General features: G+C 39.7%; 1 protein-coding gene across 1 annotated transcript; it reads left to right on the forward strand.

Annotated features, from left to right (window-relative positions):
* Window positions 1–1,024: 1,024 nt before the first annotated feature.
* Window positions 1,025–19,166, forward strand: nvl (nuclear VCP like). Its single transcript, XM_056470617.1, has 23 exons — window positions 1,025–1,224; window positions 2,741–2,811; window positions 3,705–3,757; window positions 4,364–4,457; window positions 4,550–4,610; window positions 5,503–5,682; window positions 7,433–7,556; window positions 8,023–8,099; window positions 8,207–8,341; window positions 9,222–9,323; window positions 9,931–10,048; window positions 10,845–10,989; window positions 11,079–11,256; window positions 12,534–12,755; window positions 14,067–14,171; window positions 14,928–14,990; window positions 15,815–15,934; window positions 16,197–16,296; window positions 16,696–16,802; window positions 18,104–18,180; window positions 18,267–18,349; window positions 18,472–18,551; window positions 19,062–19,166. The coding sequence occupies exons 1-23, from the start codon at window positions 1,168–1,170 to the stop codon at window positions 19,104–19,106; spliced, it is 2,397 nt and encodes a 798-aa protein (XP_056326592.1). The 5' UTR covers window positions 1,025–1,167; the 3' UTR covers window positions 19,107–19,166.
* Window positions 19,167–19,615: the final 449 nt, after the last annotated feature.

Genomic DNA, 19,615 nt, shown 5'->3' on the forward strand with positions numbered 1-19,615 from the left:
CTCATAAAGGGATGGACATGGTCAGCAACAATACTCAGGTAGGCTGTGGTGTTGACACCATGCTCAATTGGTACTAATGGACCCAAAGAAAATCTCCCCCACACCATTACACCACCACCACCAGCCTGAACCGCTGATACAAGGCAGGATGGATCCATGCTTTCATGTTGTTGAGGCCAAATTGTGAGCCGAGCATCCGAATGTGGCAGCAGAAATGGAGACTCGTCAGACCAGGCAACGTTTCTCCAATCTTCTATTGTCCAGTTTTGGTGAGCCTGTGTGAATTGTAGCCTCAGTTTCCTGTTCTTAGCTGACAGGAGTGGCACCCAGTGTGGTCATCAGTGGTCACCACAGCGTAATGAACCGCCAACTTATCCAGCAAATGTTTTACACAAGCCCTTCCAGCTGCAACCCATCACTGGGAAACATCCATACACACTCATTCACACACACACACACTACGGGCAAACCCAATTCCCCTATAGCGCATGTGTTTGGACTGTAGGGGAAACCGGAGCACCCGGAGGAAACCCACGCCAACACGGGGAGAACATGCAAACTCCACACAGAAACACCAACTGACCCAGCCGGGACTCGAACCAGCAACCCTTCATGCTGTGAGGCAAAAGCAGTACCCACTGCTCCACTGCACCATCCCTGATGATTAATTCTATTATAATATTTACACTCACACATATAATATATATGTATATATCATATTTTATATGTAATGACGCTTGAAATTATTCATACCCAAAGCAAATTCTGACTTAAAGTTAGTTTTATAAATCTGTTGGACATCATCTTATTCCCTTTTGGGAGAAATATAATAAATATTGTCATTTTTGGTCAAAAACAAACTTACTAGTTGAATATGAGTTACTTTAAGTCATATTTTTTCCAGGGGTGTGAATAATATCGGGCTTGACTAAATTTAAATGACATTGTTTATTATTTTTGTAGTCTCCGGGTCGGCAGGAGGCGCACGTGTGTCCTGCAGCGGCAGATCAGCGTGTGTTGTTCAGTTCAGCACATGTACAGCAGCAGAAGCGAGATGCTACTGAGGAAAATATAAACTTGTGCTGCTCTTCCTCCTCATTTAAAGTCTTTGTTTGTTTAAATAAGTATAATAATCTCCTGCTGTCGAGACTCCGCGAGGGATGAGCCATGAAGAACCGCGGCGGTTATAATATTGACCCGAGACTCAAACACAGAGTCCATCAGGTAACACACAGCTCTTATTTACTATAGTATATTAAACTGTTTTCTACCGTACTCTAGTAAAGTGTATATATTATACTAATAGGAACACGTAATTTATGAATGCTCCAGCATAATGTAGTATTAACTACAGGGATAAATACTGTATTAAATACTGTAGTATAACTTACATTAGTGTTTACTACAGTAAATTGTGGCGTATTATGGTATAATATACCCTACAGTTGTTGAAAACTACATGCTCAGTTGTTTATATTACTATAGTTGTTGACTAATTACCGCAACAGATTAATTCAGTATGGTTAAAAACAGTACATTGTTTACTGTAAATTACTGTGGTATTTTTGAATGTGGTGTGGTAAATGTATTATAAAGTTGAAGATTAATGTTAAGACCTAAAATACAGAAGAGTAAACATGTAAGTGGTGTAATGCTCACATACAGTGAAAGTATAAGGACGGTGATATGAACATCTGAGTAAACACTGAAGTATACCACAGTATTTATTACAGTTGATCAGCTCACTATAGTTCATTAACAAAGAGTGGTACACTCAAAACTACAGTATTTACAATCAATTACTACGGTATTTCTTGATGTGGGCAGTATTTAAGAATCAGATCTTGGCCTTAAAATGCACATCAGTTATCATCTGAAAGCTTTATTTCTTTACCACTGCTTTATTATTTTATACCACTATAACGTTTAAATGGGGTGGTTTATTGGTTAGCACTGTCACCTCACAGCAAGAAGGTCGCTGGTTCGAGTCCCTGCTGGGTCAATTGTGTGGAGTTTGCATGGGTTTCCTCCGGGTGCTACGGTATCCAAACACATGCGCTATAGGGGAATTGTTCAACTAAATTGTAGTAAATGAGTGTGTATGGGTGTTTCCCAGTACTGGGTTGCAGCTGTAAGGGCATCCGCTGCGTAAAACATATGCTGGAATAGTTGGCGGATCATTCCACTGTGGCAACCCCTGATGAATAAGGGACTAAGCTGAAGGAAAATGAATGAATGAACTTTTTTAAATGTGCTGATCTCTTATTCTGTGATGGATTGTAGCGAGAGCAGTTTTGAAAGAAGCATGCTTAATTTTGACATCTATATGTTGATTTAATGCTGATTATTTTACTCGTATTCTTCTCACAAATATTGTTTGACACGAGCAAATCTTTAAATGCATTTATAATAAGCTTTATATTAATATATTACATTATTTATCTAATATAATAAACAGATATCAATCATATTTAATGTAATTATTATTTATTTTTTGCATATAAAATTACTTTTTTAAATGTGATTTATTTATTTATTTATTTATTTCTGTGAGTTTTATTAAATATAAATTTTCTTTTTTTAGCTGTAAATAATTTTGTAATGGTCACATTTAGAAGCTGGTGAAAATGTTATAAGGGGTTGACATTAATCCTAAAAGAGCCATAACTGTTATACACGTTTAGATTTTTCATTCATTTCTCTGTGTTTACTCTATGATGGTGTTTATTTTGTCCTGCAGTACCTGAAAACACGTAATGATCAGTATGTGGACGTTTCAGCGATGGCGTCTGAGCTTCAGCAGCAGTTCCGGTGGGTTTCCTTCACTTTACTCTATAACTTTCATCTAATTTAATGAACTTTTCTCTAAATCAAAAGGCCATTTATTTAAGCTTGTTTTTAATTGTTGGTTTGTTTTGTCCTGCTGTTGTATTTTGGACTTTTTCATTGTTTTATGTGTTTAATATCTTCTATTGCAGCGCTGTGAGTTTCAGAAGTGAAGTTTATCTATAAACTAACTTCAAGAGGATCATGTGCTTATGATTGATCACAGCTGGTCCCGCATCAGCTCATGACTGATTCTCCAATCAGATGATTACTAACTCACTCACTATAAATAACCAGAGTTTTCTTATCTCAATATCTTCGTCTTGAAGAATCCCCCACACACCCATACTCCTCCTCCTTTCCAGAGGGGCGACACGGTGGCCCGGTGATTAGCACTGTTGCCTCACAGCAAGTATGTCACTGGTTAAAGTCCCTACTGAACCAGTCAACATTTCTATGTGGGGTTTGCTCGTTTTCCCCCCACAGTCTAAAAACACGCAACCTAAGTAAATTAAACATACCAAATTGACACCATAGCCAAGCTCTTAGCAAGCGTACATCTCTCCTCAGCCATCCCTATATTTGTCATTAACCAGAAATAAGCCGGGGGGAGTTCATCGAGATGTACCTAAGCTCAAACTATCCTCTCACCCTGCAGACGGGAGGGAGCCCTGGGCTCGAGGATCTCCTAAGCTCAGGGCTCTCTCCTGAGACAGCATGCCGAACATGCTTTATAATCAATCATCAGCTCAGTGTGAACTCTTGAAAAGCACATTACGAATAAAATGCATTATTATCATTGTTGTTATTGTTATTATAACACAAACATGTTCGCCGTCAGCAGCTCAGAGTGTGTTGTTGTGTGTTGTTTTGAGCAGGATCGAGTACGGCCGGAGGAACAGGACGGCTTTCAGGATTCAGGTGGAGAAAGGTCTGGATCACTTGCATGAAACCTGTGCTTTAGAGAGAAGTCTTTTACAGTTACGCTTCAGTTCCTCTTCACAATCAGACACAGGGATGCTTTGTAGATTTCAAGAGTTGCTTGCATGCATTTAACATCAGACGATTGGACTATATAATATACAGCTGAAGTCTGTGAATTTCTTCAATTAAATTATTTCCCAAATAATATTGAACAGATTCAGGAATTTCTCTCAGTATTTCCTCTAATATTGTTTCTTCTGGAGAAAGTCTTATTTGTTTTATTTCAGCTTGAATAAAATCAGTTTTAATTGTTTTAAAGCCATTTTAAGCTCAATATTATTAGCCCCTTCAGCAATATTAGTGTTGGATTGTCTCCAGAATAAACCACTGTTATATAATGACTTGCCTAATTACCCTAACTTTACCCTAATTACCCTAGTGAAGCCTTTAAATGTCACTTTAAGCTGAATACTAGTGTCTTGAAGAATATCTAGTCTAATATTATGTGCTGAGATAAAGAAATCAGTTATTATTTTATGAATATATATATAAATATCCCCCTGGGGTTTAAAGAAAGCATGATAAACATAGTGTTGATGTGCCATCTGTGCAGTGTTTGCGGTGATATGCAGCGAGTCTGATTCTGAATTCTCTGCTCTGGAAAACAAACATCTGGCCAAAAGAGCGAGACGCAGCCCAGAGGACGGGTAAACACACATACAGTTTCCACATTCATCATCACTTTACTGTATTATTACTCTGCTGTTTACTCTCTTCATTTGGTGCTGATGTCTTCCAGCGATGGCAGTCACATCACAGGATCCAGCACAGACAGCGAGGACGATATTCCTGAGCATGAAGTAAAACAGCACGCTTTATGACTACACAAATATCAGAAAATTAATAAGAGGCACAATATCTGCTTTATATATATTATATATTTATATTATTATAAAGTATACTTAATAATAATATAAGAGCTTTTATGCATGCTTATGACAACTGTCAGTTGTGTCATTTTAAATGCAAAGATGACATTGTTTTGAGATGTTTTTGTTATGACAACTTGACTTTACGAAGCCAACATAGCCTGTCATAAATCTGTCATAAACTTGATTGTAACGAGGCCGTTAAAATAGTGTCATGAATATTATAACAGCTTCATTAATATTTTTTCCGTTCCTTAATCACAGTGGCACAAATGTAATTTGTCAGTAAAATGTCATTAAATATGTGTGACGCTATTATAAAATTATTTGTACTTTTGACACTTTTAATGAGACATTTTCATGACATATTGAGTTAGTTTCACCAAAAAAAAAGATCAAAAGTATTCATGACCATAATAAAAAATGTTCCCAGTGCTGGGTTGCAGCTGAAAGATTTTCCGCTGTGTAAAACATATGCTGGAATAGTTGGTGGGTCATTCCGCTGTGGCGACTCCTGATAAATAAGGGACGAAGCTGATGGAAAATGAATGCATGCATCAGTTACTCGCACTTCACTTATCACAATCCTGTTTGAATTTGTTTTTGATAAACACAAAAGAAGACGTTTTGAAGAATGTTGGAAAACCTGTAACCATTGACTTCCATATTGTCTGTTTTTCATTCTATGGAAGTCAGCGGTTATCGGTTTCCTACATTCTTCATAATAAAGCAGCTCATAAAGGTTTATAACCCCTTGAGTGTGAGTAAATAATGTGTACATGTTGATTTTTGTGTGAACTGACCCCTTATATGATTTCTACAGCACACGAATCACATGAACAGTTCCCTGACGTCGCTGTATCAGAGAGGAGCAGCAAACGCCGGCAGCAGCTCGACTCCTCAGAGGAGCCTAAGTGATGACTGGATCATTGATAAAACAGGAGACCGAGGACAGGAGAGCATCCTCATCGATCTGTGTGAGGAAGAGTCCTCCAATACTACGGTAAATATCAGCTCTCTGTGTTCTACCTGCTGCTGACAGCTCAAATCAGTCGGCAAATCCTTGTCTGTTAGAAAATAATGCACACCTGAGGTGATTAAAGCATCATTCATTCATTTACTCGTGCATTCATTCATTCATGAATTCATACATCCATTCATTGTGCATTTATCCATTCACTTAAGTGTTAATTGATGCATTTATTTATTCACTTTAAATTAAGGCATAAATTGCGTTTATTCATTCATTCATGGGGTTATTTATGTATTCATTCATTCACACATTCATTTTTTCATTGATGCTATTTATGCCTTCATGCAATCATTCATGCATTTATTCATTTAAGCATTCATTCATGCTTTGACACATTTACTCACTCATGCATTCATTCATGCATTTGTTTATTCATTCGTTCATCCATGCATTTATGTACTTATGCATTAATTTATGCGTTTATTCTATAATTGATGCATTCATTCATTCATGTGTTCATTCACTTATTCATTTATCGACTCATTAACACATCCATTTATTCATACATTCATTCACTCATGCATTCATTCATTGATGCATTAATTTATTAATTTATGCGTTCATTCATAAGTTCATTTATTTATTTGTGCATTGACACATTCGTTCACACATTCATTCATTGACACATTCATTGATACATTCAATCCGTAATTTATGCAATCATTCATGCATTTAATTATTTATTCATGCGTTTATTCATTCATTCTTTTACACATTCATTCACTCATTAATTCAGTGATTCAATAGCGCATTCATTCATTCATTCATTCATTCATTCATTCATTCCTTGAGACATTCATTCATTGATGCATTTATTCATTAATTTATGCATTCATTCATTCATTCACTTAAGCATTCATTCATGCGTTCATTTATTTATTTGTGCGTTGACACATTCATTCGTTTGTTCATTCATTGATTCATTGACACATATATTGCATTTATTCCTTAATTTATGCAATCATTCATGCATTTATTAATGCATTATTCTTTTAAGCATTCATTCACTCATTCATTCATTGATTCATTATCACATCCATTTACTCATGCATTAATCCATTATTCATACACTCATGTATTAATTCAATCTTGACTCAATAATTAATGCATTTATTCATTCACTTAAGCATTCATTCATGCATTCATTTATTTAATTTATACATAATAATATTATTTATTTGCCATATTCATTCATTGACACATTCATTGATGCGTTTGATCCTTAATTTATGCAATCATTCATGCATTTAGTTATTAATGAGTTTATTCAGTCATTCTTTTACACATTCATTCATTCATTGATTCATTAACACATCCGTTCACTCATGCGTTCATTCACTAATGCATTCATTCATTCCTTGACGCATTCATTCATTCACCTAAGCATTCACTCATGCATTCATTCATTCCTTGACACATTCATTCATTCATGCATTCATTTATTTATTTGTGCATTGACATTCACTCATGCATTCACTCATTCATCCATTTATTGACCCATACATGCATTCATTCATTGACATGTTTATTCACTCGTGCATTATTTTGTGCATTTATTCATTAATTTATGCATTCATTCCTGCATTTATTCACTCATTCATTCATTTTTATAAAGGGTCTACTGTTAATTTGCCTCATACTGTACATAGAAAGGTCAGAATGTTCAATACTATAGTCAGTAAGTGAGCACAGTAAGTCTCATATCATCGTGTGTTTTCAGAATCAGAGAGATTCATCAAAGCTGGAGAAGGAAAAGAAGTCAAAGAGTGTAAAGCAGAAGAGGCAGAAGAAGAACAAACTGGAGGAGGATTCAGAAAGCAGTGCTGGAGTACCAGCTAAAAAGAGTGAGTGATCATCACACATCACATCTGAGCTCTGCTCGAGCACTCTTAAAGGCCAGAAATGAGTTTTATGCAGAGTTTAAACCCAGTAGTGTGTCAGCAGGGTGTGAATATCTCCAGCCTCTGATGGTCAACATGAATCTAATCAGACTTGATGCAGAAACACTTTGATTGACATTCTCCCTTTGCATGTGTCATCAGAGGAGGAAAGCCCCGCCCACTAGTCTCCATCTCATTAGCATTTAAAGTTCCTACAGTAATGTTGTTGATGTTGTGTGTGCTTTTCTGTCTTGTTTCTAGTCCAGATATCTACACACTCTTAAATCACGAAGCATCTTCTAGACAAGCTCGAAATCTAGTCTTGTTTTCAGAAATAATTGGATAATTGTAAATCTATTTGGACTAGAAACAAGACACAGACTCTGCGTGTGAGAAGCGTGTAATAACGGATGATTGTTCTGCTGTTCAGGTAAGGCGAAGGGGTTCGAGCTTCAGTTCTCCTCAGTCAAGTTTGAGGATTTCGGTGGCAGTGATGAAACTCTGGAGGTTTGAGCTCTTCTGTTGTGTGTTTCTCAGTCTGTCCTGCTGGCATACGTGTGTGTGTGTGTGTGTGTGTTTGTGTCTCTCTCTCATTATGTGTGTGTGTTGTCCAGGAGGTGTGTAAGCTGCTGATCCACATGAGGCACCCAGAGGTGTACCAGCGGCTCGGTGTGGTTCCTCCACGTGGGTTCCTGCTGCATGGCCCGCCCGGATGCGGGAAAACACTGCTGGCACAGGCTGTGGCTGGAGTGAGTGACCACACACACACACACACACACACACACACACATATATATATATATATATATATATACAGATATATACAGAGACAAACACACACAGAGACATACACATACAGCGAGAAACATACACACACACAGGGTTGTGGAGTAAAGGCTTGTGCGATGATTTTTGCTTGTGACTGTCTAAACAAATGGCAGTAATGTGAGGGTTCATACTGATGTGCTAAACTCACTGTTTGTCTTGTTTCTAGTCCAAATATCTGCAGATTCCTTTTAGACGAGCAAAATTAATCACGTTTTCAGAAATAATTAGCCAAAATTAGCAGTTTTACGATGATGCATGTCACTCCAAGATTATGTAAAGTCACATGAAATCCGACATAACCGTTCACACTGCGATTACACTGCAGAACATCAGATCTGTGTCTGATTTAATGCCACATATGACAGTGGCACACATCTGAAGTGATGCGGTTTGGGCTGTTCACACTGTCATGACCTGAGTCAAGACCTGTGTGTGTGTGTGTGTGTGTGTGTGACGTGTCTTTCTCTTTCTCAATTAATTTCAATTAATTGGCATGACAAATGTATTGCCAAAGCATTTATAAAGTTTACATTAAAAAAGAGCATACATGTATAATAATTAAAAACAGAGTGAGCACAGTAAATATTAGTAGTAATAAAAACTATTCAATATATCATGATTGTTCAGTATGTCATATTGTTCATAGATATCAATAAAAATAATACTAGATATCAGAATAAACTGTACTTTTAACAATCCACATTCTGTTATAAATCAGTAATACTCCGTATATTTACAGTGATTCGTTTATAATCATCTCTTATATAATAAGTCTCTTTCCCTCTGCCTGTGTGTGTGTAGGAGACCGCTCTGCCGCTGCTGAAGGTGTCTGCTCCAGAGCTGGTGTCTGGAGTGTCTGGAGAGTCTGAGCAGAAGCTGCGGGAGCTGTTCGAGCAGGCCATCGTAAGAGAAACACACGACACATTTACAGAGCTACAGTCACTCAACTCAGTTCAAGTTCACTTGTAGAGATTCATTCACAGTAATCATCAGTTCAAAGCAGCTTCGCTAAAGCTTCATTACACCACAGTCACAATCTGAATAGGGAAAGAGTTGTGTAACTGTGTGGTGGAATATCAACATAATTAACCTGCAGTTATAATAATAATAATAATGCTGTTGGGTCGTTTTCATCCACTCTGGGCTGATTTTGAGTCTTAATTTGGCCACAGCTGTCTCTGTGTTTCAGCAAATGTGATGATTTTTGCTGACACATCTGATTTAGACACATATTTAGGGAAAATGATTTGGATATTTTCATAAACTCCTCAACACTGTTCAGATTGAACCCCCTTTGGTGATGTTGGTGCTGTTTTTGCCCCATTGACTTCCATTATAATCACATCTATTGATCGCCATGACCGCAGATAATCCAGCATTACTGATTGCTGCTGGTTTTCCCTGTTGGGATTAAGACAATCTGTTAGTTAGTTAGTTAATTCATTCATTCATTCATTTAATTGTAATTTTGAAATTAACTGTTAAGTGTGTGTGTGTGTGTGTTCTGCAGAGCTGCGCGCCCTGCATCCTCTTCATCGATGAGATCGACGCCATCACACCCAAACGAGAGACGGCATCTAAAGACATGGAGCGGAGGATCGTGGCGCAGCTGCTCACCTGCATGGATGGTGTGTGTCTGTGTGTGTCTGTGTGTGCTCTCTAGTATCTGACATGCCCTGCCTGTGTTTGTGTGTGTAGTAATTATCTACTCAAATATTATATGCTGCCATCATGGCACAGATAAAAGAAATCAGGTATTAGAAATGAGTAAAACTATTAATTAAACTATAAATAGAGTTATTAGAACTATTATGTAGAGGTGTGAACCAACACTGGTCTCACGGTTCTGTTCGGTTATGATTATCATGCCATCGATTCAGTTCAATTCGATATCTCGGTGCATCACGGTGCATTGACTATGCTTTCCATACACAGTGTTGTATTTTACTCCACAGGCGCTGTTCACCGAGGAGTGACACTGATAATCGGCAGCGGCGTGATGTTGCCAGATTGGGTGGTTTTGGATAAACTCGGCGGGTTTTGGATAGTTTTTGGGCTGGAATTAGTCGGCTACATCTGGCAACACTGCAGCGGCGATCACAGCTGATCGACATAGCGCATATGAGATAAATGACATCAGTACATTATAACCGGTTATGATGATTACTGAACCGATACCGAATTGTTCACGTCTGCATCACAATGCACCAAAGAAACAATTGATCTGGACACCCCTACTGTTATGATTAAAAATGTGTTGGAGAAAATCTATACAGGGGGCTAATAATTCTGACTGTATATATTTAGATTTATAGTTATCATGCTTGTGATCAATTCTTTACCTTGTTTGTGTGTGTGTGTGCGTGCGTGCGTGTGTGTGTGCATGCGTGCGTGCGTGTGCGTGCGCGTGTGTTTGTTCTTCAGACCTGAACTCGATGTTGGAGCCAGCTCAGGTGTTGGTCATCGGAGCCACGAACCGTCCGGACTCGTTGGATCCGGCTCTGCGGCGTGCCGGGAGGTTTGATCGTGAAATCTGTCTGGGGATTCCTGATGAGGGCGCGCGGATGAAGTACGACCTCAGCACACATCATCACACACACACACAACACTGACTGATGAAGCAGTGGTTCACTCCATAATATTCATTTGTGACTGCAGGATCCTGAAGACTCTGTGCCGTAAAATCAGGCTGCCGGACGACTTCGACTTCAGACATCTGGCGCGGCTCACTCCGGGGTATGTGGGAGCAGATTTGATGGCGCTGTGTCGAGAAGCAGCGATGAACGCTGTTAACAGAATACTGCTGGAGCCCACCGCTGAAGACCAGACCACACCGGTAAACACACACACACACACACACACACACACACACACACACAGCAGAGGAACATCCAGCACTTGGTTACAGGATTATCAGCAGCCCGACACTGATATTAACCTGAACAAACCACGAACTCTACATTTATTAGGAGATTATTCATATCTGCTCATTTTTGTAAAATACACTTGTTCATTATTAGTTCCTGTTAACCCACAGTGCTATACTCTACTATACCATACCCTGCTGTACTATTCTGTACTCTACTAAACTATACTATACCGTACCCTGCTATACTATAGCCTACTATACTATTCCCTACTATAACATACGCTACTATACTGTACCCTACAATACTATTTTATACCTTACCATAAGATACTGTACCCGCCTACACTTTACTGTACCATACACCACTATACTCTGCTATACTGTACCGTATTATACTTTATTATACTATACAATACTATATCTTACTGTGCTGTACCCTACTATACCATACCGAACAAAAGTATACTGTACCATACCCTACTATACTATACCCTACTATACTATACTCTATCATACTATACTGTACCCTATTATACTGTGCTGTACTATACTATACCTTATCATACTATACTGTACCCCACTATTCCATACAATACTATATCTTGCATTGCTGTACCCTACTATACCATACCAAACTACAGTATACTATACCATACCCTACTGTACTGTAGCCTACTTCACTATATTATACCCATACGACACTGTACCGTACTAAACCTTACTATGCTGTACTCTAATATACCATACCAAACTACACTACACTATACTATACCATACCCTACTATACTGTGCTATAGCCTTCTATATTATACCGTTATACCATACTCTACTATACTTTACCCTACTACACTATACCCTACTATACTATACTTTATTGTACTATACTATGCTCTACCCTATTATACTATACCCTACCATACCACACTACACCATACCCTATTGTACCAAACTCTGCTCTACTGTACTTTACTATACTGTACTTTGCTGTGCTGTTCTATGTTATATGCTACTATACTAAACAATACCCTACTATACCCTACTATCATGTACTACACTATAAGAAACAACAGCTGGTATGATGTGTGTAAATGTGTGTAATTGTGTAATTGGTCACTCTTATAAAGCACTGTAAAAGTTTGAAAGTGCCTCTGCGAAGGGCCTGTAACTGTAAGAAGCGTGTGTTTGTTCGGTGTATGCATGGATGTGGTGCTCCTAACAGCTGATTGTTTTGTTGTCTCCGTCAGACATTAGCTCTGGCTCGTCTGCTGGATCTCCTGAAGAGCAGTGTTTCTCTGAGTGAGGATCAGCTGGAGGCTCTCTGCGTCCTCATGTCAGACTTCAGCTCTTCATTAGCCAGAGTCCAGCCATCTGCTAAACGCGAGGGGTTCGCTACGGTGCCGGACGTCACCTGGGCTGATGTCGGAGCGCTGCAGGACGTCCGTGAGGAACTCCACATGGCCATCATGGTGCAGCAGATTTATTATATCAGATATTCACAATACTTTACTATACTCTACTATTCTATACCCCACTATACTTTACTATACCCTACTGTACTATACTATACCTTATTATTCTTTTCCCCACTATACTATACCTTACTATACTATACCCCGCTATACTATACTATACTATACTATCCTATACTATACTATACCCTACTGTACAATTCTATACCATACTATTCTATACCTCATTATACCATACTATACCCTACCGAACTATACTATACTGTACTATTTTATACCGCACTATATTATACCGTACTATTCTATAGCCAGTATACCATACTATACCCTAGTGTTTTATACTATACTATACCCCATTATATTAAACAATACTATACCGTACTATTCTATACCCCACTATATTATACTATGCTTTACTGTACCATACTACATTGTACTATTCTATACCCCACTGTACTATACCGCACTATACTATACCATACTATACACTACTGTACTATACTACACCGTACAATTCTCTAACATACTATACAATACCTTACTATACTATACTCCTCTATACTATACCCTACTGTACTGTACTATACTGTACCGAAGTGCACTTTTACATACACTACTATACTTCACTATACCTTACTATACTATGCCGTACTATACCCTACTGTACTGTACTATACCCTACTTTACATTCTTAGTACAATTGTGATAAACCTTTTTCAGAGTATTTGCTGTTATTTGTTTATTCTGGAGAAAATCTTTCTTTCAGTCTGATATAAAATAATATAATAATATAATAATCAGTTTTAAACATTCTCAGATCTGCTGTCTTCAATATTATTAGATTTATTCATTCATTCATTCTCTTTTTGGCTTAGCCCCTATATTAATCTGGGGTCGCCACAGCGGAATGAACCGCCAACTTATCCAGCATATGTTTAACACAGTGGATGACCTTCCAGCTGTAACCAAGTACTTGGGAAACATCCATACACACACACTACGGACAATTTAACTTACCCAATTCCCCTATAGCACATGTGTTTGGACTGTGGGGGAAACCGGAGCACTCAGAGGAAACGCCAACACGGGGAGAACATGCAAACTCCACACAGAAACACACACTGACCCTGAACAGCGAACTTCTTGTTGTGAGGCGAACGTGCTACCCACTGCGCCACTGCGTATCCATCATTATTAGAATAATTCCTTTGGATTGGCTTATGATGATGATAATGAGTATGCGCATGTTTATGATGAGGATGTAAATAATAAAGATGATAATTATGATTGTAATGTTGATTTCTCCAGGCTCCCATCCAAAACCCGGAGCAGTTCAAGGCTCTGGGTCTGAGCGCCCCTGCTGGACTCCTGCTGGCCGGACCCCCCGGATGCGGAAAGACCCTGTTAGCCAAAGTCAGTCTATCTTGAGTTTAACTTGATCTTAATGTCATCATAAGCAGATGTGGAGCAAACCTGAGTGTGCTTCATCATGTTAGTGTGTGGAGGCAGCTCCAGTAGCCAGAACAGTGCCTATAGTCCAGTCATGTGGAGTCGATGGAGGAGAACGCTTGTTTTTTAATGATTTTTTTTTCTTTTGGCTTTTGGATTATGGCAAAAATGAGGTTAAGATTCACAGTTATGATCACTTGCTATATTTGTGTTCATACAATTTTTATGATTCATACACTTATGTTCATCTGGAAATGTTAGACGCTAACACTTTGTTTTGGTGTGTTTATTACATGCAACTATCCTGAATAAGTATACGTAATAATCATTAGTGTGTATTATTAATATTATTATTATTAATAATATTGTGTGCTATATTACTCAGTGCTGAAATGTAAAGTTACTTCTTAATCAGGTGCAGTGTAAAATAAAGCGTAACCCACCAGTGTAACGTTGCATTACAAAAGGCTAAATGTGGGTTATAAAGTAAATGTGTGCCTTTAACATCAGCGTTAGAGACTTTATTTAAGAGAAACCTAAAAATGATCAATAGTAATAATTTGTTAGCACAGCCTCTGTAGTGTACGCTGTAGACGTTTGATTGCGTCTGGTTTGGGAATAGTGTAATAATGGTGTAATAATAGTGTAATAACGGTGTAATAACGGTGTAATAATGTGCTCAGTTTGCTGGCAGTACTCTTCATCAGTCTCTCGTTACAGGCCGTCGCTAATGAATCCGGCTTAAACTTCATCTCTGTCAAGGGCCCAGAGCTGCTGAACATGGTGAGTGTGTGTGTGTGTGTGTGTGTGTGTGTGTGTGAGTGTGTGTGTTACAGTTTAAACCTGAGAAAATTCACAATCCAAATGTATTTAATGGTGTCATATAATAAAATACACCAGAATAATATGAGTTCAGTATATGCAAATGAGCAGACCGTGAGCCTCAGACACTAGGGCTCCACGATTCATCGAAACAAGAGCACGATCTGGATTGGACCCTACACACGATCTTAATTCAGCTGTTCTTCGATTCAGCCGATTATATTTTCAAGGTCAGGAGAGACGCAAGGCAGTCGCACAAGTCTTCACAGCAACATGAACACCTTCAAATGCTGTTAAACGTGTCCCATACTGTATTTCTAAGGTAGAATCACCCAGAAATGTCACTGCTGTCTTCATCTAATGATGTATTCACGGTCGTGAAATCACACGTGAGCTGACCACCAGCTGTTTGTTTACTGGTGAGAACGCGTGCGCACGCAAATGATGCCTACTTTAGTGAACACATCCTGCATATGCTGTGAGTAACAGGTGATCCAGTTGTACATAACGTTCAGTCTGCTGCACAGAGACATCGTTTGAGGGTCATGCGGGAGGTTTGATTTACATGTGTGTGTGTGTGTGTGTGTGTGTGTGTGTGTGTGTGTGTGTGTGTTTTTCTCTTAAAATGATCATAAGGCATTTAGAGTTATGATTACAACACATTTGATCTGTTTTCTGTCATAGCGAACACACAGTGTTACTCTTTACTCTTGATGTAAAGGGGAGGTGCAGGAAGACTAACCCCCACTGTGGTGGTACGTGTTTGTGTGTGTGTTTGTGTGCAGTATGTGGGCGAGAGCGAGCGCGCCGTGCGGCAGGTCTTCCAGAGAGGCAGAAACTCAGCGCCCTGCGTCATCTTCTTCGATGAGATCGACGCTCTCTGTCCTCGCCGCTCTGAACACGAGGTGAGAATACACACCGCAGTCTAATGCAGAGAGGTGAAGAGTGTGTGTGTGGTTTATGGGGACATGCAGGATGTTCTCGCAGTTTAAACACACATAAAAATCCCACTTCAGGGTTGTTTGACGTTCAGTGTGTCCTCAGGGGTGCTGTGAGGGTTGTGTTTAGGCAGAGGGTCATAGAAGTGCTTTTACAGTATAAATACATCACACCAATGGAGAGTCCTCTAAATAAACCTGTGTGTGTGTGTGTGTGTGTGTGTGTCAGTCAGGAGCCAGTGTCCGTGTGGTCAATCAGCTGCTCACGGAGATGGACGGTATGGAGAATCGCAGACAGGTTTTCATCATGGCTGCCACTAACAGACCCGGTAACACACACACACACACACACACACACACACAAATATGCAAATGTAGACACAAACATGGACACACCAAAACATACAGATATATATATATATATATACACACACACACACACACACAGGAAAAATGTAGACCTATAGTTACTAGACATATCGGCCTAGATGCACACAAACCCGCAAGAAACCCACACAGAAAAGGCTTGAGAGAGTTGTAGACCTGTCATTCCTACACATCTCAGCCTAGATACACACTAAATATGCGCACAAACGCTGACACAAACACACACAGACTAGTGAAACCCCTGAGGTGTGTTTCTGTGATGATAATGTGTGTTCATTTGATTGTGTGTGTGTGTGTGTGTGTGTGTGTGTGTGTGTGTGTGTGTGTGTGTGTGTGTGTAGACATCATTGACCCGGCTGTGCTCAGACCAGGACGACTGGACAAAACTCTGTATGTGGGTTTACCGCCCGCCGCTGACCGACACGCCATCCTCAACACCATCACTAAGGTGCACATTCAGACGAGAGCTCAGTTCTGTCCTCACTTCCTGCTTCTGTTGAACACCAGAGGGAGATATTCTGGGAGAACGCCCCCTGGTGGATCTCCCACTGAACACCAGCTCACTGACTGAATAAGAGCTCTTATTTAGCTGAAAGCCGGAGAATTGTTGTGCGGTAAGGTTGAGTGTTACTAACTGATGATGAGACGTGGATGAGATGAGATCCCTCAGAGAGAGATCAGCAGGAAGCAGAATGTTAGCATCACTGACCTATAACAATCCACCAATCACTGTCAGCAGGTCTTATTCTGATCTGCAGTTAGAGTATAATTAAACTGACATGCAGAGTCAGTGTCAGTGAAGGATTAGATTATCCACACCAAGAAATATGAACGTAAGCAAAACAAGAAGCGGACCGCCAATCTAAAAGCAGACCCTTATGAGCTATAACACCAGCACCAGTGACTGAATCCCAGAGGAACATCCTCAAGACAGATGTAAACATCACGCAGTTGTAGATCTGACAGGGATATGAGGGGTGTGAATATGGAGCACCAACAATGTAGATTCTCAATTCCTTCATTCTTCCATAGGGGGGCGCCACACCAAAATTTACCCCGCCACTGCCAAGTTACAAGGCTACTGATTCAACACATTCAGTCTGTGTTTTATTAATAGCGGGATATAATCTCACCCAAACATCTTAAAAGGGAAGGGAATCATAACAGCGCGAGCTTTTCTGTAATTCTAGTAGTGCTGTGCGGCATTTCTTTAACCCTTTAAGGTGACTGACCGGTGCATGAGGCCAGCAAACACGGTGTAGCTTTCAGTTAAGATTTGGAGTTAGTTTGGTGATTGTAGTATGAACGCTGTAGGAGGAGATGCGGTCTTAAACTAGTCTAAGAAGAAAAAGACTGATCAATAATAATAAGTGTATGTCGTATAACAGTGTGTTGACTTTGTCAAGCCACCAGAATTAAACTGATGAGTTATAAAACACATTCCCCCCCTCACAGCTGACATGAAGGTGGATATCAGCAACACACACCTACAACTGTTTTCTGTTGGTCACTTTAACATTAGAGTCAATGGATGAGTGCTGTGTTTTGGAGCAGCCCCCCAGTGGCCAGTCGATGAACTGCAGTTTCAGTCACTTCTGTATTCTCTTCACTGGAGGGTGACGCTTGGGTTTTTCTAGAATATCTTCTGCTGTGTTCATCTAATGAAAGAAACTCGGCTTTGTAATCACCTGAAGGAGAGTAAATAAAGAGTTCTGGGTGAACTGTGCCTTTAATTCTCTGGTTTTACAGGGTGGAACCAAACCCCAGCTGGACTCTGATGTCAGTCTGGAGGAGATCGCCCATGATGCTCGCTGCGAGACGTTCACGTCAGTTTGTACATCAGTTTATGATGATATTACACATGTGTCATGTTGTGTGAGTGTTGAGTGTGTTGTTGGTGTGTGTGTTTCAGAGGTGCAGATCTGTCAGCGCTGGTGCGAGAGGCGTGTGTGAACGCTCTGAGAGTTCACCTGGACCCCACACAAACACACACAGGTAATGTGTGCATGTATTAAACACATACAGCTGTAACACACACACAAGAGGAGCGCATACAGGCAACAAGTACACACACCTGAACCAGAAGCACTGACTGTGTGTGTGTGTGTGTGTTTCAGAGTCAGCGAAGGACATCAGAGTGAGCAGAGTTCACTTTGAAGACGCCTTCATGAAAGTGCGACCGTCAGTGTCCAAGAAGGTGAGTGTTGACCTTTGACCTGAAGGTGTTCAGTAAACAAGGCCATTCTGACCGGCTATACGTGCTCAGCATCTTAATTCAGGGACCGTTTTTAAGATTTGGAGCTTTTGTGAGCGTATATAAAGCTGGACTCATCATCTCATAGCTGTAACTTTACTGCACAGCTGAGGAGATGTTTCCTCTCCCTCAACTGTTTCCAAATCATTGAGTTTCCTCTGTTGGACACTTAAGAAGATATTTTGAGGAATGCTGAAAACCTGTAACCATTGACTTCTGTAGCAGGAAAGACACACACTATAGAAGTCAATGGTTACAGGTTTCCAGCATTGATTCTCAATTTGCAGGAGAGTTGAACTGAATCATTTAACACAGACGTCTGCTTCTGCATGTCTCTCTCTCTCTCTCTCTCTCTCTCTCTCTCTCTCTCTCTCTCTCTCTCTCTCCCTCTCCGTCATGTGATCCACTCTTCGTTGATTATTAATCCTGGTTTCTGATTATTCCTCTCTGCAGGACCAGTTAATGTATGAAAGACTGCGAGAAACCCTGAGCAGATGACCAGCGACTAACACTCGTGCACTATAATAATGCTGATCCTCCATCAGTGCTGCTCACTGAAGTGAATGAACAGCAGTGAGGTGTGGAGGAGAAATCAGGCTTCATGTGGATCCTGCATCACTGAAATGATCTTATACTATTAAATAAAGGAGCTTGATGTGTGATCTGTCAAAGCTTATGTAGGAAATGTCCATGATAATTCTGCTTGTTAATGAATTTACAGTGAAAATACTTTTAATTAATCAGAATTTTAATAGATTGTTAAACTCAGACCATGTTCATCTCTCCTGAGCCTCAGTTGAGCGACTGTACAGGATTATTACAGTAGTTAATGTCAGCTCCTGCATTCACTGATGATGATCATTGAGGATCTTGACTGAAGTGCGTTCAGCTTCCTGCAGTTTTGTTTGTGTCGTGTCTGAACTGTGATCATGTGAGGTCAGATAAAGCGGTCTCAGTTGATGATCTTGTTTTAAAGTCTTCCAGTCATTTCTGTGTTGTGTCTCTTT

The sequence above is a fragment of the Danio aesculapii genome, chromosome 13, assembly GCF_903798145.1.
Source record: "Danio aesculapii chromosome 13, fDanAes4.1, whole genome shotgun sequence".
Lineage (NCBI taxonomy): Eukaryota > Metazoa > Chordata > Actinopteri > Cypriniformes > Danionidae > Danio > Danio aesculapii.

Excerpts from the sequence above, each read along its gene's own strand:
- nvl (XM_056470617.1), top strand. The coding sequence starts at position 1,168 with ATGAAGAACCGCGGCGGTTATAATATTGACCCGAGACTCAAACACAGA. Across the intron at positions 10,049-10,844 it reads GCTGCTCACCTGCATGGATG|ACCTGAACTCGATGTTGGAG; the intron begins GTGTGTGTCTGT and ends TTTGTTCTTCAG. Across the intron at positions 10,990-11,078 it reads GATGAGGGCGCGCGGATGAA|GATCCTGAAGACTCTGTGCC; the intron begins GTACGACCTCAG and ends TTGTGACTGCAG.